Raw genomic sequence first — 22,792 nt, 5'->3', positions numbered from 1 at the left:
TATAAGTATAATAAGTATAATAAGAATAAGTTCAAAGAGTTTCAAATTTTATTATCGAATCTCGTACAGTTCACCAGTGATCGACGATCATCGAAACGAGCTTTCGTAGCTCCTTAAACCAACCGGAAAGATAACCGTGGATAGCATCTGCTAACGACGCGATCCAAAAGAGGAATCGACCGATGAAAACGATCTCCCCCTTCTTCTCGAAACGCGACAGACAATTCTACTTGGGATAAAATCGGTCGAAATCCTCTAAGGGCCACCATCGACGCGGTGGCCGAAGGAAGGGGAGATGATTCAGAGATATCGCCGCGACATAAAACCCTTAAGGTTCAAATTTGCATGTTACAACCTACGTACCCCACCTCATGGATTTTCCCTAGCGGTAGACTTTCGACTTGGACCACTTCGACACTCCTGCCACTGTCCGCCTTCGTCACATCCCTGAGCTTAGCCTTATCCCTGCTATTTTGAATGTAAGATACGCGCGCGCCTTTTCGTACTTTCTTCCTTTTCTTTCCATCTCTTCTCTTCCTCTTGGATTTTCTGCTCGTCTTCATCCCCTATTCTTTTAATCCTATTCCTTTATCGGCATCATAGTTCTAAGCATTCTCTTTTCGTATACCAGTTTGAGGTTTTGTTCCTTTTTTAAATGATATTGTGCAGTCTAACTCTTTAAGTTTTGAAAGTACATCGAAATTCAATCTCAAATTAATAATTAAATTTTGTTTACAAAAAATACGGCTTCTTTTGTTTTATAATTATAAGATATATTTGATTAAAATTTTTTTTCAATGAAAAAATTTATGATAATTTTCTTTTACATTTCAGTAATTTCCATTAGATAAAGTATTATTAACTTAAATACTTAAATAAATTCTCTCGATATTATTCATATTTTTTTTTCACAGTTCTACCATATATTTCAGTAGAATATAAAATGTCTCATATGCTACATTGAATAATTTTAAAGCACTTAAAAATGGATTTTTTATAATCTTTTTAAAATTACAAATATATAAATAATTTTCTAGTTTTTTAATTTCTCTATTTCTTATATTATTAAAACTTTGCATTTCCATTTTTATATATATATATAATAATATGTGTACATATGCATATAAAATTATTACAAATAATTTATACAATATTCTTTTGCTTTTTATATTAAAAATTTGCACTTTGCTTACATATTTATATTTAATATATTTACGTTTAAATTTATATTTACACACTTATTTGCAAAATTATCGCAAAAAAATATCAAGTGTATAAATATCTTTTTTTACCCTTTGCACCTCCAATAACAGACAGAAACGATAACTATTTGTAAAGGGCACCCCTTTTGTTTACGCAGACAGCGTTAAATCACGAGTCGCGAAGCACGGTTAAAGGCGATGGCGAACGCGTATACGCCATTCGTCGTCACTAAGTTCGCGAAGAGAACCGATACTCTGAACCCCGGTTACACCGATGTTACGTGCTAACGTAAATTAAAGGACGTCGCCGTAGTTGCCTCCACAGCCAAACAAACTTGCCGGATCTCCCCTGTTTACCTACACCTCGTCAAATTGAACCGAGCTGCCTCTCTTTCGACTACTCCTCCATGTCTCTCCATCCACATCTTCCGATGTCTCTGCAACTTTGTTACCATCTTTTGATTTTGCGTAATATATTCATAAGTATACGTACCTTTCTCGTTCTTTGCTCAAATATACTGATCTTCGATTTATCAAAAAATCGATCTTAATTCGATCTTCAATAATAACTTTTCTTTAAATTATGATCAAATTTGGAGATCACTCCAATAGTAAGTTTTTCTTAAAACGCAATGACCAAAATGCAATTTTTGGAATAGCTCAGTTTTTGTAATAGAAATTGTAATACATATTATCTGAAATTAAAAAATAGTAATTAGTTTAATTTCTTATTTATTATAAATATATATTTGAAATTTTGAAATATAGTGATTAGTATAAATGATATTGATTATTTTAAAGTTGAAATTTCATGATTCTTAATGAAATGCATATACATCAAATTACAAACGTTATATGCAAAATATATCTTCGAATTTATTTCTCCTTTTTCCAAGATGTCACTCTCACTTTCGTTTGTTACTCGTCCTCGAATCTGACCGCTTCTTTCGATTCATTTTCGTCGACGAAATTTCCACTAGAGATGGTTGAAACAAAGATGAAAAAAGATAGAAAGGATGAGAAAAAAGGACGAGTATATCGTTTCGCAGGCTATCGATTCCGATGCGGTGAAACGACTCCCGGGAATGACGAACGGCCGTGCGTGCCACTCGAGGACAAAAGTTTCGTATTCCCGCGGTATTCGTCGCCCGTTATTTATTTCGACAGCGTATTATTGTTGTTGTTTATTATCTGAACTTCGGTACATTTAACTCACCATCGTTCCACCAAAGGGGGCAATACGAGAGATGCGCATTCCCAACCAGAGGAATCTTTCCATCCGTTGAGAAGTTAGATGAAGGGATGAAATAGAATTCGATTGTCTCTCCCTTTGTATATATATATATATATCGTACTGTATTCTAAAAGTTAATATTCTTTTTTTATTCAAACATTAATAATTGTGTGCATATTATATTTCGCTGTTATTGATTCAAAATCATTTTTAAAAATACCAGGCTTACCATAATATTGTGTATAATTATTAATTAAATATTGTGATTTTTAATAAATTTATATATAAATAAAAATATAATGTGAACATTATATTTAATAAAATCAAATCTGATCAAATTTTTCGAGTTGTGCCATTAACAATGCAAACATAGAACCACGTTCGATTTTTTAACATTGATTTTTTTACTATCTTTCTGAAATGATGAAAGTAAATAAAAAGATTATACAATGATAATTAAATATAATAAATATTAATATTTATTCGTAAGTTTGGTTAGAAATAAAAGACAAACCACTTCTTAAAGTTAATAGTACATAGATTCATTCACATATCATATATTTTAAGAAATGGACTTGTCTTTTATTTTTAAGCAAACTTGCAAGTAAATATTGATATTATCATGTTTAATAATTAAAATTAATTTAATTTTGTTCTCAGAATTATTTGATTCGAAATAAAGTTTACATTTACATAACTTGAGATACTGATTTAAAAGGATACAAATGTATAATATAAATAAGGAAGACAAGTTTGCTTAATTTAGGTTAGGTTTATCATATGATTCTATTTGAGTTTTTTTAAAAAAATGAGAAAAAGAAAAAAAATATATCGATTCTATACTTTATTTTTAAATATATAAAAATATATTCTATAAATATATCACTGCTTGACATTAATAAAAATATAATTCAAAATATAAATTATAGAGGCTAAATTTACATTTTTGAACATATCAAATATAAATCTTATTAATTATTATTATTAATAATTATTGTATATAATTATTAATTAATTATTGTGGTTTTTCATAAATTTATATAAAAATAGAAATTATATTCAATAAAAACAAATATGAAATTCTTTGAATTATGCCATTATTAATATCAAGCAGTGATGTAAACAAATTCATATTCAATAAGTAGTACATACCGGCATATCTCTCATTTAGTTTTGTTTCTCACGACAGATTTAACCACGATCTTTAGCTCGAGTTAAATCGATCACAGTGTTATGTTTGTACGATTATTATCATATACACGATTCAAGTAGATGCAACTCGCGATCGAATCGTTTCGCTACAGTGTACACATAGTGGCAATCGTGCAAACAGGTGGTGCGTACGATTTACGCTCGTAGCCAATGCTTTGCCCGAATGCTCGCGTGTGAACGCGTCCTGATTTTCGACCGTGCATCTGCCTTGCGATAACTATCGATCCTGTGCGACTCATCGATTGTTCCGCGATCGTTTCAGTTGCACGTTAGGTTGACAACGAGCGATATACCAGATGGACATGGCCGCGAATCGACTTCAGTTTTGTTTTGTTCCACTGTGCCGCTTATCGGATTTCCTGTTCAAATATCTTTCGTTGCATCGCGTTGATCGTTAGCCACTTCCGGAATATGTAAATGAATGATCGAGATTCGTCAGTTCGTTTGAATTTTTCTTTTACTTTTGTGACATTTGTATGAAGATTGAAAAGTATATGATAGTTTAGAATCTATAGACATAAATTACGTGATAGAACAGTGTCTTTTTTGTGATAATTATATGACAGGTGTTACTAAATTTGATATAAATACAATTATAAATATAAAATTGAAATAAAAAATTTTTTCACTCTTTAAATATTATAATGTACATTTTATTTTGAATATTTTATTATGCATTTTAGATTTTTGAACATTTAAATTTTTCATAAATGCATAAATATCCGCACTCTAGTGATAATAATAAAATGAATAGATTAAAACTAAAAAAATAAGAAGATAATAATCCATACGTCAATAAATAAATAATTTCTTTTAAACGATAAAAAATATAAAGAAATTTTTCGAACATAACAATATTCACTTGTAAATTTATTCAAAAATAAGAGATACATTTCTTAAAATATATTATACATGGTGCTATCGATAATCTAACAGATTAATTATATTAATTAAATTAATTAAATTAGGTTAGATTAATAAAAAAATGTATATAAATCTACGAATCACTGTACATACATAGAAACATCATTAAAAATAATATGCTCAATAAAATATTTCAAAATCATCGAAATCGATGAAGATATTATTCCGTAAACATCAGAAATCACGAAACATCGAAATGATTCCTTAATAACCTTTCTTCAATACAACTTAGTGATTGTAATTTGTGCATTTCTAGGTAAGGTTTCTCCATGTTTCACGAGAAATACGCATACGTACGATATCGTGCAGACGAGTACAACCACGATCCGTACAATCGAAGGAGGAAGGGGTCGGAACAGCGAGATTTACCCCAGAGCCCCGGGCAACCGCAACCCCCCGAGCGATTTCGATTATCGATAGCACTCGTTTTAAAACAGCCTGTGTGTCGATTCGTCGGTCTCCAACGCTAGCCCTCCGTCCCCCCTTTCCGCCGAGCAAAACCCACCCCGGTTCTTTTTATTCCCTTCTCGTTGACGGACGCGACGCGACGCGACGCGATTGTCACATTCAGAGGGGGTGCAGTGGCCGTGGTCCACCCCGCAGATGCTATTCCAGATTCGTTCGATCGGCTTTCCGATTCGCGGCTTCCGATTCTCGGTTACTCGTTCGTAAACACCTGCGGCTATACCCTCTAAACCCAACAGTATCGTTCTCGCTCTCTTTTACTTCGTTTCGTTTCGTTAGCAGGCTTGTCTGCTGTTCGCCTCGCTCGCGTATTGGCGTTTCGAATTCTTTGCATTTATGACTGTCTATTCTATTATTCCACTTCGTTTTGTTCCAGTAATTTTTCCTTCTATGCTTGGAGAGAAGAGGGATTGCTTTCGTGATTGCCTAATAAGATTGGAAAAAATATAAATTATTTAATTATATTTGGGAATAGACGTATCATTTTTTTATCTTTGTAAATAATCAAATTTAGAAATGGAATAAAAGATGCACGGATTTATAAATAACCTAATACAATAGTTCTCAAAAAGAAATTTTTAATAAACGATTTTAATATATCACATAACAGACGTCGTCTCACTTTTGTTGGGTAAATAGTGTTGTGAAATCTCAGAAACTCGTTCAAAAATATTATCAAGTTTAAATCTTCTAATATAAATTAGAATATAGTAATGTTTATGTTGTATACTTTTTGATATCTTATTCAAAGCACGTGTTTAGAACTTATATCAAATATACAGAAATCTTCCGAAATCCACGATGCCAGTTATAGGTTAAACAGGTTATTTGTTCCAATATAATTACATTGCCATTATATTCTACAAATATATTAAAATTCTTCCATTTCAAATTAAAATAATCATTTATTATAACAATTAATTATAACAATTAAAACAATTTCGCTAATATTAATTTCTTTAATCTTTTTCCTTGTCACGTATAGGTTAAGTTGTTAAGAATATTACAAGTCACAATTCCAAAAGGTTAGAAGAGATCGAGATCTAATAAAATCGAAGAGAGTGCAGCGATACTGGTGATCTTGGCTGGATATCGTTCCATTAGTGGCCGGGTCGACAATAGACCCTTAGGAGGCGATAAGGCGAGCGACTTTTCGACAGGGTGGTGAAGCGTTCGCGTCCCATCTCGTCTTTTCCCGTTTAGTTCTCGTTTGCTCTCGAGGGAACGATCGCTCATCTCTCGAAACACCGTTTGTTCACCGTGCGGTCATACACCCTCCATCTCCGACACGTAATCTTCGCTATTCCGTGTCAACTATCTCGCATCGATCATACCACTGATACTATTAAATTCCTCTTTCCCGTTGAAAAAAATGTCGTCGAACCGTCTTATCTTATCACCTCTATAACGAAAGGATCGTCAGATACGTTTAGACAAAAAGAAGTTGAATGTAGTCATAGAAGATGTTCATGTGTTTTATTGTTATTCTATAAAATATTTTATGTGAAATATCGTCAATATGTAATAAATTATAGAGAAATTTTGTTATTAATGGAATATTGTAAGTGAAACAAAATTTTAAACTATAAAATACGAAAAATATTTAAAAATTTTGAAACTTGATTTCATGTATTCAATTCAATTCAAATTTTCATTAAAATTACATTCTTCATAATAGGTAAATTTTTTTATAAAATAATGAAATCCTTCTGAAGATTATTTTAATTGATTAATTAATTTTATTTTAATTACAATAAAATTAAAAATAAATAAAATAGTGCTTACTTAAATAATCATCCTGTGATTTGTTCGCAAACTTGTTCACATCAAAAGAACACAATTTTTTACAAAAATTATCTAATTACTTATTTTAATCACGACAAGTTACCTGAACGAAACTAAAATTAGAAAACAATCCAAAACTTCGCTCCTTTTTATCAATATCTATCTTTATATGTAACAACACGTAATATAGAATTTCTTTTCACATATATACACTACACTCAAATTGAATCGCTCTTTAACTTTTCTACTTCAACCGCTTCTCCTCACTTTTTCTCTTTCTCTCTCCCTCTCTCGATTTTCCTCAACTTGGAAAAAAGAAAAATCTCCCTGTCGCTAACTTTTTACCACGGACGATTTCCCGCATAAGAAATATGAATTGTTAATAGGAGGTAAAAGCAATTTTGTGTTGCTTCACGTAACGGAGCATCGATATATTCTCAGCAGAGTGTATTCGTCCCGCGGCAAATCGAGTCAAGTCGGTTCAAGCGGACTATGTAAATCGGGCCGATATCCCATCTCAACCACGATCCGCATACATTAGTTTTTATTTCGTTTCGCTCTTCCCTTCCTTAAGTGGTCATTTTCATAAAAAGGCCCGCTCAAACTTGCTTCCTCTCCTCTTTCTCGACAGGTTAAAGATCGTGACGAGCCACCTACTTTTAATAATAATATTGAAACGTATAAATAAGAATTATTCGCCAAGAAAGATCCTTATGCTTCAAGGAAAATACGACTTGCTCGTGGCAAAATATATTGGTGAATATTTATATACAAAAAGTATCGATAATTTTTTAATACGTTATTAAGATCATCGCTTTGAATAATATTGTGAAATTAAATAAATTTTTAACATTAAGTCTAATTTTATCCTAAATTAAAATTAAATAAAAATTCATTTAACTATCAGTCGATTTAATTAATCTATTTAATCTATTTAATCAATTGTTTATAAGAATAAAACTAACCTGATTTAATCTTAGTTATTTTTGTAAATAATTTAACGAACAACGATCACCAAGTAAAATCTTAGTATTAAAAAAATTTCCCAAATATCCGAAATTCTAAATTCTAAATAGTTAACAAATTTCGTAAGCAATCTTTTTCCCGTTAACTTCACACAATTTCAATTAAATGTGAAAAGCAAGTCTCACGCGAAATATTCAAAAGCACGATCGAAATTATCGACCGCAAGCGATTTAGTCCTGATCGGTGGTTGCCCTCCCCAGGACTCGACCCTTCCGGAGGGAGTTTTGTATGCGGATCTAATTACTTCCGGTCGGTCGTTCGCGCCGCTCGATACACATATATCCGGAATATCACGAGTCGAATCTGCGCGGAGGACGTCCCACACATCTGCTCAAGTCCTTTAATATTTTTCTCTCTCTCTCTCTCTCTCTCTCTCTCTCATACGCACACACAAGCATCGCATTAACACATCGCGTTTCGCGCACTTCTCACTTTCGAAACGTGTAGTGGCGTAGCTTCGAGCCTCGTCAAATTGAACGCTCGATCGGTAAAAGCTCGACGAAACGAGATTCGAGATGGGTGGTTCGACAATGAGGAGAGTAATGCTCGCGCTAGAGAGGAGCAAAACTGGTGAGTACCGAGTTAGGAATGCTTTGAACTTGCCGCAGCTTTGTCGCGTATCTCTTACACCCTACGTTCCATACTCGACGGTATTGCATCCCACCGTTTAATATTTCCAAAGTGCTTCGAGGAAAATCGACTGAATCACTGAAATAGATAGCGGATGATGTTTTTTTGGCTCGCTTCACCCTGATCCTGATTAGATTGCAAATATGTAATAATTTAGGAATGGAAATACTCGAAATTTTTCTAAAAATTCTAACTATATTTAGAATATATTTCTCGAAGCCTTATTATGGAATATTGCAACAATAGATGATTTTGAGAATAAAACTCTCGAGAATTGCTAGTATTTTTTCGCAAGTAGAAATTATTTATATTAAAGTGATTGATTAATTTTTTTCACTTTTGATCATCTTACTTACTCGTACTTTTTCAAGATTAAATTATTAGTCGTAAATTCGACACGTTTCTTTCATTTTTCGTTTCTTGCGAGGAGTGATGGAGAGAAGATGGCGAGACGGAGAAAGTTGATAAACGAAGGCGAGGAGAGGATAGTAATATAGTTGAAGAATCCCCGCGTTGCTTTGACGCTCGTCACTCTTCGGGATTACGGTTAAGACCAAGGTGGTGGTCGTTCAACTTTCCTCGTCTCTCGTCGCTTTCTAAGCGCAGTCGCCTGTAAAAAATGCAAAGCTCGCTTTTTATTTAGTCAAAGCCGAAGTAGAACGCGCTCGAGTACCGTCAAGCTTTGATCTTTTCGAACGTCTTTTTTTTTTTTTTGAATCTACCAACTACTTTTTCTAGATCGAATAAATAAATATACAGGAAAAGATATAAAAAGTTCGATTTCGTATTTTTCCGCCATTATCCTTCTCCAATACAGTTGGCCAGTAGCAAAAGTTCATTACTTAATCCATTATTCACAAACTTTTTTCTTCAAAAATTTTCTTCTATATAATTCTATATAATCATTGCAATTCTATGTAATTCTCTATAATTAATCTCAAGTAAAATATTTCCAAATAAAATTTTCTTACAAAAAAATTCATATTGGTGAGAACTCACTGATAACGAGATATAAATACACGCGTAACCTGATAAAACATAAAAATAAAATTCAATATATCATAATAATAAATTAATCAATCGGACATTAACGAAAATTTCCAAATTGTTTGTGAACAACAAGATATAATTAAAGCTATAAACTCAACAGTGACGCAACTTGATGGAACAAAAATAAAATTTGAATATCGCAGCAGCAGATAACGGATGAATCGGGGCATTGACAAAATTTCGTTCCAACAAACGAAACTCGTATAGATATAATTCCATCTCCTATCGTATTCTCAACTCGTTTTCTAAACACAAATGGACCAACGATCCTTTTGTGCCCGTGAAGCCGAGAGATAAGCGGTCATTTTTCACGGATATATATAAATGCAGGTTATTAATACGTTCGTATTACAGGGCACATAGAGGAGGTAATTAGTCGATGGTTCATCAGTCACTCTGGCACATAAGAGCCGTGCATCCCTGACGCATCGTTCCGAAGCAAAAAAGTGTTGATCCTTTCCTTGAGAGCAGCAACGACCCGCAGGATGCATTAAGGAACTAATGAAACGTCGGATCGGAACGTATCCTCCTTGAGAGAATCTTCTGGGAGGAGGTTTCTGGAGAGAAGGATGCCGAGTGTGACGATCTCTGTCGATAGTTAATCGCCTTGCTCGAGGTAGATCGATTATTCAAATTCATTGCCTCGATTCGGCCTTTTATAGGTGGTAATTGGCGTTTCAACGAGATGCACCTGAAAATAAAAAAGGAATTAGTACGAAAAAAAAATTAAAAATTAAAAATTAAAGAAGATGTGAAATTCTCCAATTGAAGAATTAAGTGTTTTTGTTCCCTTTTTTTTTCTTTTTTATATAAAAATAAATTTCTTTCGAGTTTTCAAAAGTTGTTACAAATTGGATCTGTATCTTTCTTAATGCAGGCACTTTAATTCAGGATAATCGGTAAGGACCCACTACTGGTAATAACGAAGATAAAGACACACCCTTACTACTCCCTAGTGTCGCTTTGATATCATTTTCCCTTTTGTTCCTCCTCAGCAACCTGGAAATGAACTCGACGAAAATATCAAACTTAAAAGAAAGAATTTTCTATATACATAGATATTACTATGTAAGTACATTACATATATCTATTTTATTAGTTTCATTTAAAATTTTCGCTACGAAATGGAAATTTGTTATAAATCGTATTACGACGATAATTTGTTAAAATGAAAATTTCTCCTTTCTTCCATAATACATCTTAAACTCTGTACTTTTATTTTTTTTAATAATTATGATTTTTACAATCAATGGCGTATGTAAGTACTGCTGCATCTGCAAAAAAAAATGAAAAAATATTTTCAAATATTTTGAATATTTAAAAATCAAAAAATAATAAGTGCTAATAAAAATAAATAAATATCATAAATCATAAAATTATTAATACTGATAATATATAAATGGAAAATTATAATCAAAAATTGATCCAACACGGAACGTGAAATGTTCATGAAAAATTCGAAACTATCGAATTCAAACGATTACGTGTGAAGAACGCGTCTAAAAAAAGAAGAGAAAAAAGATGAAAGAGTTGTATTTCACTGTCCAACCTATCACCTCGATCGTTTCGACCGATTTGGCGAAAGGAGGAACGTTGCCTCGCTTGTGCCGGCGTGGAAAGGTGAGCTTCCACCTTTCCATTTGATGGGGGTGGTTTCTCGGTGATAAAGTGCAAGGAGAATCGCGCACGAGGTCACACCGACCGGCATCCCCATTGGCAGCCCAGTTTCAAGCTAGAATCGTGATTGGTCGAAGGTCGTGGGTCGCCTCACCTACCCTCTATCCAACGTGACCTCCCACGCGAACCCGCGAGATAACTACTACCCTTCCACCTTTTCCGGGTTTCGCTCGCCGCTCACAGCACACCGGTTCGTCCTTTCCCAGTTCCAACCTTTCTATCCTATCATCTTCCAAGTAATCGTGGCCGTAACTACTATCTTATATCATCTTCTTTTAACCCTCTTCTTTTAACCTTGGCCGACAATGTCATCGAGATTTGCAGAGAAAGGTCTTTGAAAGCTGTTTACTCTGATTATCGGCTGGATAATTGGGTAAATGGTATTATTTGGTTGTTGCGCATGAAATGGCCCATTTCAGTAATCTGTAAAATCATTCAGAAGTAAATGATTAAATGTATTGGAAAATATTGATATTGATTTCTATTATAATAATTTGATTCTTTATAAAATTAATAAATATGATATATATATATATATTTTTATAATGTAATATTTTCGTTATTTCAATCAATTTTTAATAATCTTATTTTGTGTATGTCAATTTAAAACTTAAAATTAAATAAAATATAATTAAATGTACTGTTAATAAAGTAACACATACAAAAATTAATGCCTATATAATAATTGATTCTTTACAAAAAGTAGAAGATTCTTTAAAAAAGTAGAAAATATAAAATAACATTTTATCCTTATAAAGAATATCTAAAAAAAATAGCATTTAAATAATCGAAGATGATACTTGAGATAATTTTAAATAACTTTTTTCTTTATAAAAATTTTTGTTTCGACTTTGTTACGAAGTTATTAATAACAAAAAACAATGATCAATCACAAAGTATGTAAAGTTTAGTTTGTTTAGTTTATGTCATTCGTCATTTCAATCCATTCTTGATAATCCTATTTAATCAATTAAAAACTACATGAATATATATTAAATATTATTTTATTATAAAGAAACAAATTGAAAAATGAATTCTAATCTAACCTAATTTATCTTAACCTAACTTAATATTTTGAATTCGATTATTTTTTACAAATTCAATATAAATCATAACTATAATATTCATTTATCTAATGATTTATAGATAATTATATATATACTTTACATTTACAAATTTTACATTTATCAAATTTATTCAAATCTCTATTATCTATGATAAAAAATTTCCAACATTGACTCTTCGTAAAGAGATTAACGAAGCAATAAATGGATTTCTCGTATTAAATGAGGAAGGACGAGGAGAAGAGAATCAACACGTTTGAAAAAGGATCAAGCGGTGCATTATTGAGGATGGTTTGATAATTAATTAGAGTGGCAGCGGCGGCAATGTAAACAGACATTCAGTCGGCGAAGCGGTAGATTCAGTTCGGCCGACTGGAAGATTTCGGTGTATTCGGTTTGGTCTTTGGGGCAAACATAATCGACGTCGATGCGTTCTCCCTTGAGAATCGTCAACGTCGATGTCTCGACATAGTTGGCGACGAAATGGACGCGCAAATCTGTTCGAGAGAGAAGCTAAGTTTCTCTCGATCATCGCCAAAAGTTGTCGGTTCTCCGCGATGAAATAATTGCACAGATGGTCGTTCGATTTCTCTATTTGCGTTATGATTGGTCATTTTCAAACATATATTTGTATATATATCTAATGTATACGCAATATTTAATATTTGATCACACTAGCAGAATAGATCGATTCTGTCGTTTGAAAATTTTCTGCCAACTATTTCTTTGCGACCAATTAATATTAATTTCCATTAGTACTATCAATATTTAAAAGTAAATATGCGTACGCAAATATCATTTACAAATGAATGTCAGAATGGAATTTCAAATGGAGGATCGAAAAATAGTTTAATAAAAATAGTAATTTAATTAAAGATAATATTAATTAATTTTTCCTTTTCCTTTATATTTCTTTATCTTTTATATTCCTCTATTTATATTATTTATCTATTATAATTTATCTATTTACATTTCACCTTTTAATTACTTACAATAAATAACGAAACATAAATTTTATGAAATATGTTTATCCTCAATAAGTGGCTTTAAAATATTGAAAGATTTTAATAGTTAGAGGTTAACATTATTCTATATTTAATAATTTCATAGTTACCAATTCAAAGTATAATATATATTTTGATTAATCGTTGAACATTCTCGATGAAGGAATTTAGAAATTCAAATCGCGTAGAATTTCGATTTATAGGAATATGTCGTAGTAATATATTACACGTAAATACATACGAAACGAAGCTGGACAGTTTATATCGTATATGGGTTGGTAAACCACAAGTAGATTCCCTTTCACTCTGCGGTTTTCTCGCGCATGCGGGAAAGCATGATATTTCACGGGAAGATATTTTATTTTAGAAGCGGAAGGATATACGATTTAGGATATATAGATGGCGGAAGTGGCACGATATGTCTTCATGTTGCGGTCTCTCAATCACGATATTTTGTTTAACTAACACTATACGTATTCATTCAGTGTTTGAAAATACAAATCCATCATATATCTACAATATTATATTATATAAGAAAAATATGTATATGAAATTTGTGTATGAAATTCATTAAATTGTATAAAGTCTAATATGTTAACTTTTTAATTGGATATCCACTCATAATATTGGCAATAAAAAAAATTATTTAAAACCTATAAAACCAATAAAATTGTCAATAATCAATCACATTATATTATATTAAAATCGCTTATTGATAATAACCATATTTTATGTTTATTAACAATAATTGTTGCTTATTGAATATTCTTAATAATTGTGACTATATCAAATTTTATGAACAAATAATTATTATACAGATATTATTAATTTTTATTATAATTTTATCTAATCTAATTTAATTTAATTTAATTAGATTTTATAAGAATATTTTAAATTAATAAAATTCTAGTGTAATTTTTCTTTAAATTATTGGATTCTATAAATGTTAACGATTTCAAAATTTTAATCAATGTTCCTCTAATTCGTCGATTTTCGGTATCGAGTTAAACATGAAAATGATCGGTGGACGTGTTAATGGAATCAGTTGAAAGGTAATCCATTTTCACAAGACAAGAAGCAGGTCGTAGCGATGCGCTGGTAATTGCGTTAGAGTAATTACGTTATATACCTATGTGCGAATAGCACTTTTCCAAATAACAGTAAATGGTATCAAGCACGGTCTGATCAATACGAAGAATATATGACATCATATGAGAAAATTATTATTATACAGATTTTCAAATTGCTAAACAATTATGAAATTTAATGTAATATTACTTCGATTTAATAATTCTTATAATCATAAAGCATTCTAAATCTTTTTTTTTTTTTTTAAACTTGTCAGAATAAAATTTAGAAAAATTGAAAAAATCTTACATTTTTGTAATCTATACGAAATTATATTCATAAAATTATATTTATATATTTATCAAAATAAAATTTAAAAAAAGTGGAAGAATTTTATATTTTTCTATAATATAGAAAAAATGAAGTACCTACTGGTATATTTGTTCGTGTCGCGTAATTCGACAAAAGACAAAACTTGAACATGAGAGTAACTGGAAAACAGACTGCATGTTTTAAGTGCCACTTGTGTAACGTAGAAGGCTAATAGAAGAAGTCATGCAGTGTCATTGTTGGTAGACAATATCACAGATGGTTAAGTTTCTCCACACGTATACTTGTGATTCATTGAAAACCATTGAAAACCAGTACTCAACATATCTTCCATCCTGCATTCTCTATATTATTTTATTTCCATAATATTTGCAACGTGTCAAACTTTTTTTTTTTATAAATATCATTTTACTGTGCTCTTCTAAAATCGATTCATATTTGTAAAATTTTAATCAAACAAAAACTAATTTCATGCAATAAAAAAGAATCAAATAAACTTATTAAAACTTATCAAAATAGTAATAATCTTAGCCAATTTGCGAGGACAATCCTTATATGGGTAAAATATATGCTAATTATAGTTAGCACTAAGTATGTTAAAATTGTTTACCTATTTTATTATGTTATTAATGTTACTTACTTAACCTTGTATGCTCAATTTGCTCAATACACGTTATATTGCGTTTCCAATTTAATTTTATTTCCTTCTATACTTTTTTTTTTTTATCTTAAAGCACAATGTTAATTACTAATTATAGATAATAAAATTTTATTCTTTTTCATCTATTTATAGAAATCGTAATTATTCGAATAAACATTAAATTTATTTCATTCAAGTAAAAGGAATAACAAGGTATATAATTTATTCATCTTTACACATAGATGATAATGATTGATAATGAACAATAAAAAAATATCATGCAATAGATATTCGATTCATTCACAACCATTTACTTCTTGAAAGATGAAAAATATATGTATTTACAATATATAATACGAATATATGTATTTTATACTATATATTATTATTAACGAATTATCGTTTACGTATACTACATATGTATGGAAATTTCCATTAAATTTCGATGTTAAATCATATCACAATATATTGATCACACAGCGACATATGTATTTTCTTATCATAATATTATTCATAAGTTTTACAATAAAATGATAAATGAACATCACACGCATTGAATATAAAAATTTAAAGATTATTAGTGACGATTGTATAGTTAATATTTTAAAAATAAAACGCAAACTATACTACGCAGCATTCTCATTACAATACACACAGTTTGTATAATTGAATCATAAAAAAAACAAAATCTACGTATGCATATTTACATCAATGTCAAATGTTAAAATAGATTGGCAATTTATGCCTACGCGTGCCTGCCGCGTGTATGCAACACAATATATGTCAAAAAATATATACATGCACAAAACGCATAATTAAACACGCATATTAAGCGTGAATTATTCATCGTTAACCTTAAAAATCCACAAAACATTTCATGTTTTGTAAATATATCCAATAAAAATGTCATTTAAAGACATAAATGTATTATCAAATCTTCTACCTTTCATATTAATAATGAATATATCGCTTATTTTTCGTTAAATTAATTCTCGTATACATATATCACTGGATCATGTCATAATTCCCTTTCGTTCGTTTTCATTTTTACTTTTCTAATTGCAATGTATCATAACTTTGACAACATTCTGGCCCGACTTCGAAGTCTCGAAAGCTTGAACAGTGTCTTCTAATTTATAATTGTGCGTTATCAATGGTTTTACGTCTATTTTTCGGGAAGCCAAGAGATCCAATGCGTCGGCATAACTGAAGAAAAATAGAATGGAAAATATTATTTAAAATTATATTCATTGATATAATTGATATGAATGTGACAACATATTGAATATTGGATACAAAGAAATATTCTTACGTTATTCTATTATCTCCATGTCGCTTTAAAAATTTAAATAGAGTACTGAAATTACTAAAAATGTATCTTTAGTAATTTTTCCTTTCTTAAACAAATCTCGTTAAACAAACGACAGGCGAGAATGTATTATATGATGACTGACACATGAATGTTACTTACGTGCATAGCATTTAATAAAGTAAATTAAAAATTTAAATTAGTATGAATCAACAATGAGATTGGAACAAAGATATATCTCTTCTTTTATTTATAAGAAATGGAAAAAAAAAAACTTAATACGTACTCGTTTGCGTATCGAAATACACCTCTAATATCAACTTCTCTTATGAGTGCATTTATCAATGGAACTCGAACTTCTGGTGGGCCCATTCCTACTAAAACAGCTACTCCGCCGGATTTAGTCGCCTAAAAATTATATAGTTAAAATATAATAAATATATTTTATTTAATTAATAACTCGTACAATAAAATAATTCTTATATTTTTTGAATTTTTTGAAAAAAAAAACTTACGAAAATTGCTAAGCGTATCGAAGACTCAGCTCCACAAGCATCGATCGTCTTGTCCGGTTCTTCTCCAAAAAGTTCGATAATTTTTTGCACAGTCTTTTCCTCCATATCATCTTTTTTTATCAATAACGTTTCGTTAGCACCGAGTTGTTTTGCAAGATCTAATCTACTTTGCATCAGATCTAAAAAAGGGAAAGATAGATTCGTATTTTTAGATTGTGAATATCTATATATAATATCTATATTGATAACTATATAATAAATTTTAATCGTTTTATTGGACTTATTAATGTTTAAATCCAATTTAAACAACTAATAAAATAATCTTATTATTTATTTATTTATTTATCTATATATCTCATTGGAATTGAACAATGGTTTTTAATTTTACTTAATAATTTTTAATATTTATTTATTTTAATAAATAATTATTTTAATAAAGATTGAACATCCTCTCTAATTAATTTTTTTAATTTCCCACCCATAGAAATAAATCATTTTAATATTACAAAAAGGAATCACAACTCAAAAAGTATTGAGATAAAAATAGGAGTGAGATAAAAAAAAACATACCGGTGATAACAATTTTACTAGCTCCCATAGCTTTTGCTACTAATAACGATACCAAACCGATAGGTCCGGCTCCCAAAATTAAAACTTTTGAACCGATGCCAATGTTCGCACGTTTGCAAGCATGAACACCGACCGACAACGGTTCCAACAGTGCTCCTTCAGCCAATGACACGTGATCCGGTAATCTGTGATGTAAACCAATAATTTTCACGGTTAGAAACGTTTTCTTCGTGTATAAATTAAATTCGTCGTATTGCGCATGACGGAGAAAGAGAAGGGAGGAAAGTGAAAGACGTTGACTTACTTGAAGCAAAAATCAGCGGCATGTTTGTAGAAACGTCTCAGGCTACCATGTACTGGAGGAGTAGCGCAAAATACCATTTCTTTGCACAAGTTGTAACGTCCTTCCTTACAAAACTTGCAATATCTACAGGATACTCCAGGTTCGATGGCCACTCTGTCTCCGACCTTATATGTTAAAATTAAAACATTATAAAATTATTATTGTAATTAAATATGTAGTCTCGTGATATAGAATTCCAAAATGAATAAAAAGAGATATAATGTATTTATATTTCATACGAATAATTATTTAATTAAATTTAATAGATGTAGTAGAAGCAATAAACAATATATGTCATATTTATCATACTATCTCCAAATTATCTAAATAATTTTTATTTCGTGAATAATACTATTGCCATATAAGTATGATAATTTTTATCATATTTATTTCAATTAGAATATATATCTCACTAAATTTTTTTATCGTATCTATGTGATAAAAAATTTTATAAAGATTATTTTACCCATGCAACGAATAATTGCAAAGTATAATCTTATATACATATAGATAATTATATAAGTAGAGCATATATTGATATCGAAACCAATAATAATTTCTCGATTTTACATTACAATATCTTAGATGCAAAATAACTATTTCGAAATCATGTAATGATACATAGATTGAGAATTTATATATTTATTATGGAAAATTTTAATTTTTAATCAAAACAAAAATCTACTAGGATACACGTGATATAGAAAAAGTCATAAAATAAATCTTATGATATTTGAATGAATAAAACGAATTTGTTTCTTCAATTACGTTAATAAAAATTTGATTTTAAATTAAAAAAATCTAATGACAACATATAATAAACGTGCATACCTTCAAATTTTTTACATTCTTTCCAAGTTTGACAACCACTCCGGAAGACTCGTGGCCCATTATCATAGGTTCACGCACTACAAAATCACCGATTCTTCCGTTCACCAAATAATGAACGTCGGACCCGCAAATTCCAACGCAGCCCATTTGAATGAGCACCTCTGAAAAAGAACCAATTGTTGAAAAATTATATCTACATCACAATTTCTTCGATCTAAGTTGCTTATGAAAATAAATGTTATTAATGATAATTTTAATAAAAATTTTATCTTTTATTATTAAAAATCTTATTTCATGATATGACGAAGAGAACAATTGAAGTAAATATTCGTTTTTTCTTATATCCTTATATATTATCATTGAACGAAACTGAAAGCAGCTTACCATCCTGGCTTGGTTCCTCGATCGGAGTTTGTTCCTAAAATTAAAGAAAAAAAAAAATGATAAAGTTACAAAAAATAGTTATAAAAATATATAAATATATAAAAATATAAAGTTATAAAGTTATAAAAATTAAATATATAACATATATAACGATAACATATATAACGTATATAACGATAACATATCTATATATCATATTTTCATAAGAAAGTTTAAGTTTTGAAGTGTTTTTCATGAAATAGAATTAAGATGCTTATCATATATATGTTTAATTAAGTATCTATTTTAATAAAATGCGTCATAAGAGATTAGATATGAATATTATAACATAATTTCATTAAAATTTCATTTTCCTAATTCTGTTTTTTTTTTTTTTTTTAATAATAAATCTAATCGACAATAATTTATCTAATAATATATAAATACATATAATTATATTCGATAAAAATAAATAAGGAATAAATATTATATTTCCATTTAAATTGTAATAAAATTTTTATTTCTAGATATAAGATATAAGATTAAAAGGAATTGAGAACACTTGAAATTTCTTCTTCGAAATCCAAAAAATTTTGAATTCTCGAATCGCGAGAATCTTTTCTCTAGAGAGAGAGAAAAAAGAAGAGAGAAAATTTTGCAAAAAAAAATTTTAACAAATCTAGAAATCAGATTTTCACCCATCTATGAGGCAACATAACATCAGAATAGACGCCTGTTCTATATGGGTAACGCGGAACAGATTGGTAATCGCAAATAACCAGAGAAGGAATAATGACGAAAATGGCGAACTCTGTCAACCTTGCAAGTACCGATGTACACCGACGTCCCGTCTCTGACGTTCTAAATGTTAATCGTATTAACGGCAATTTCAATTGATAGGACAGGAAACAAAGGAGTTAAGCTAAATCGCCTCTTCAAAACACGCCGTGAATTCGTCTCGTAATATCGTTTACGTTTCTCTCTTTTTTCATTCCTGTGTTCCCGTGTTTTCTTTTCTTTTCTTTTCTTTTTTTTTTCCCATTAACCGTAACTAAGGTGAACTGTAATGTAAACGGCGCATTTTTATAATCATCGAAAGAAAAGATAACATATGAGAAGAAGAGATCAAAATATTTTCATTAATAACAAATATTTCATTAATAAATTTTATATAAACAAGTCGTAATTATATCTATGATTATGACAATTATTTATTCTTATTTCTTAAGGAAATATATGTACAGATACGTACAGTTGATTGCAGAAGTATTTCACTTTCGTCGTCCTGTTCTTCAACAAAAAATTTATCTTTACATTACAATTTTATCTTAAAACGATAGTAAAATAGAATAAAATAGTAAATGTTTATCAAACATTAAATTTCAAGTCTCTTTCTTAATGACACGATATAATTTTTTACGTAAGACTGTATCAAATAATGCGGTCAAATACTTTCATCATCAACTGTATATGCATATGTATGTAAGTACTTTATTCCGAGTCGTATATCGCACTTTATGCTTCAGAGACGCGTTAAAATCGATTTATCATATAAAAAGATGTTTATCATCGGGATGAAAAAGTTGAAAACAGGGATGATATAAAAATTTGCAATACTGACCAGTCTAATATCGTTGATACCGTAAAGGATAGCTGTCAAATTGTCCTTGGCCATGCTAAGATATCGCGTTTGGGCAATACAGAAACAAAAACACTTTACAGAAGTGGTCTCCCGGTATCAGGAATATTTAACAGAGAAGCACTGAAATGAAACTCGAACTAGAAAAGAAGAGCTCGCGCGACTTTATATATAAGCAGTCTCTCGCGATCGCCACATACGAGCTACCTTATCATCCGTACCCTGTAATCATTTTTATTTTTACAGAAAAAAATATCGATGTGTCTCGGCAAATTTTCACAATACTTTTATTTCATTTCGCATTTTTATTGAAAAATCTTTCCCCTTTCTTTTTCCTTTTTTTCTTTTTTTTTTTCGAAAATTTACATACAAAACATTCAATACTCGATCTTTCATTTGAAACTATTTCTTTTCGAATCGAATGACCCGGAAACGAAAACTCGAATCAGTTTTCGTCAATTCAGTTCAAAGTTCAAGATCGTTGATTACAAAATAATATGTTTATGATAATTGAATGTTATGCGCTTGGAAAAATTTTTTCTCAAAAAACCTCCACTGAAACATCCTGCAACATGTTTATTATCTTTAAGATATCACAATGTTTGTAAATATTTTATTTTTATTTAATTATTTATTTATTCATTTGTTTTCTTGTTCATTTTTACGAACATATGTATAAATATAATATTAATTAAAGTATATACTAGCAAAATTAAATCTTATTATATGAAATATCTAGAAATACAATTTATAATGAAAATGAACGATGTATATTCACTTTTGTTGATATATTGATATTAATTTTAATTCCCAAGAATTTATTGAAATAATTATAAATATTGATTTTTAAATATAAATAAAATTAATATTTATCTGATATTTTTAAGTAATTTTCAATTTTTGTATTCAAAAAATTAAAATACATTTTATCTGTTAAATTTCGTATAAATGCTATATTCTTTTCTTAAAATGATATATTTCTTTTAATCCTATTATTATATGAATAAAATTATCAAATAAAGCTTTGCTAAGAATAGAAACAAATATACAGTCAAATATTTATATATAGCTGAATATTTACAGAAATAAAATTAATTATACAGTAATTTTAAAGTTTACTTTGTAAGATTTCAATAAAAACATAACTTCATAAACATAATAAAAATATGAAAATATTTATTACAATTTTTCTCTTTTCCTTTTTTTTTTCTTTTTCTCAAATTAGTTTATACATATACATATATGTATATGTACATCTCTTAACACTCAATCGAAACGAATTGCCGGTTATTAATATTATTTATAGATTATAAATAATATTAATTATAAATAAAAATATATAATATAAATAAATAAATTTTTTATAAATAAAATCTAGATATAATATTATATATTAACATATAAAGACATATAAAAACACAATAACTGCTACAGAAAAATCATAATCTATTCTATAGCGATTATTAATCGAATAAGAAAGAATCTATTATATGTATAAAATATCATAAATATCGATATCATACATATGATTGAATGTATTTATGAAAATAATTAATATTCTAATTTTTATTTTAAGTTTGTTCTATTAATATATATTAATTTATATATAATTATGTGATTCGTTATATTAAAAATTATTATTATATTATATTATATTTGTAATAGATTTACATAATCAGAGAGAGAAAATATAATTATGTGATTCGTTATATTAAGAATAATTATTATTAACTACTATATTAATTACTATAACAGATTTATATAATCAGAGAGAGAAAAAAAGAATGCATCTAAATATAATCATACAAATCTATATAAGTTACTCACTAAAATCTTCGTATATCTCTTATGTAAATTTATATATATTTAATATATCTATATGCTTTATTATATACGAGATGTTATATAAAA

The 22,792-nt window shown here is 29.3% G+C and overlaps 1 protein-coding gene and 1 long non-coding RNA gene across 7 annotated transcripts; both read right to left on the bottom strand.

Moving 5' to 3' along the window:
* Positions 1-7,711: 7,711 nt before the first annotated feature.
* On the bottom strand, positions 7,712-14,851 carry LOC122718659. Of its 6 annotated transcripts, none has more exons than XR_006347439.1 (4): positions 13,384-13,514; positions 11,085-11,628; positions 8,835-10,802; positions 7,712-8,556 (listed from the first exon to the last, which is right to left on the bottom strand). It is a non-coding gene; the product is annotated as an uncharacterized LOC122718659 (long non-coding RNA). The 6 variants fall into 6 exon arrangements; XR_006347440.1 differs by having other exon boundaries at positions 7,712-9,088; positions 9,881-10,802; XR_006347436.1 differs by having other exon boundaries at positions 7,712-10,219; positions 10,469-10,802.
* Positions 14,852-15,473: 622 nt separating this feature from the next.
* LOC122718957 (sorbitol dehydrogenase-like) lies at positions 15,474-21,019 on the bottom strand. The gene is made up of 8 exons (XM_043944403.1): positions 20,864-21,019; positions 19,264-19,297; positions 18,880-19,040; positions 18,010-18,173; positions 17,706-17,890; positions 17,136-17,314; positions 16,907-17,028; positions 15,474-16,517 (listed from the first exon to the last, which is right to left on the bottom strand). Exons 1-8 carry the CDS (start codon positions 20,915-20,917, stop codon positions 16,367-16,369), a joined length of 1,050 nt encoding a protein of 349 aa, XP_043800338.1. The 5' UTR covers positions 20,918-21,019; the 3' UTR covers positions 15,474-16,366.
* Between the last annotated feature and the right edge of the window lie 1,773 nt (positions 21,020-22,792).

The sequence above is a fragment of the Apis laboriosa genome, unplaced genomic scaffold (genome assembly GCF_014066325.1).
Source record: "Apis laboriosa isolate Shangri-la unplaced genomic scaffold, ASM1406632v1 scaffold68_cov148, whole genome shotgun sequence".
NCBI lineage: Eukaryota > Metazoa > Arthropoda > Insecta > Hymenoptera > Apidae > Apis > Apis laboriosa.
Note: the sequence above shows the minus strand (reverse complement) of the source record. Positions and strands in the feature narration are given on the sequence as shown.

Bases quoted from the DNA above. Each gene is read 5' to 3' on its own strand.
- LOC122718957 (XM_043944403.1), bottom strand. From the start codon at position 20,917: ATGGCCAAGGACAATTTGACAGCTATCCTTTACGGTATCAACGATATT. The intron at 18,174-18,879 runs GTATGCACGTTT...TTAACATATAAG, and splicing joins AGAATGTAAAAAATTTGAAG to GTCGGAGACAGAGTGGCCAT. The intron at 17,315-17,705 runs GTATGTTTTTTT...TCCCTTTTTTAG, and splicing joins TAGTAAAATTGTTATCACCG to ATCTGATGCAAAGTAGATTA.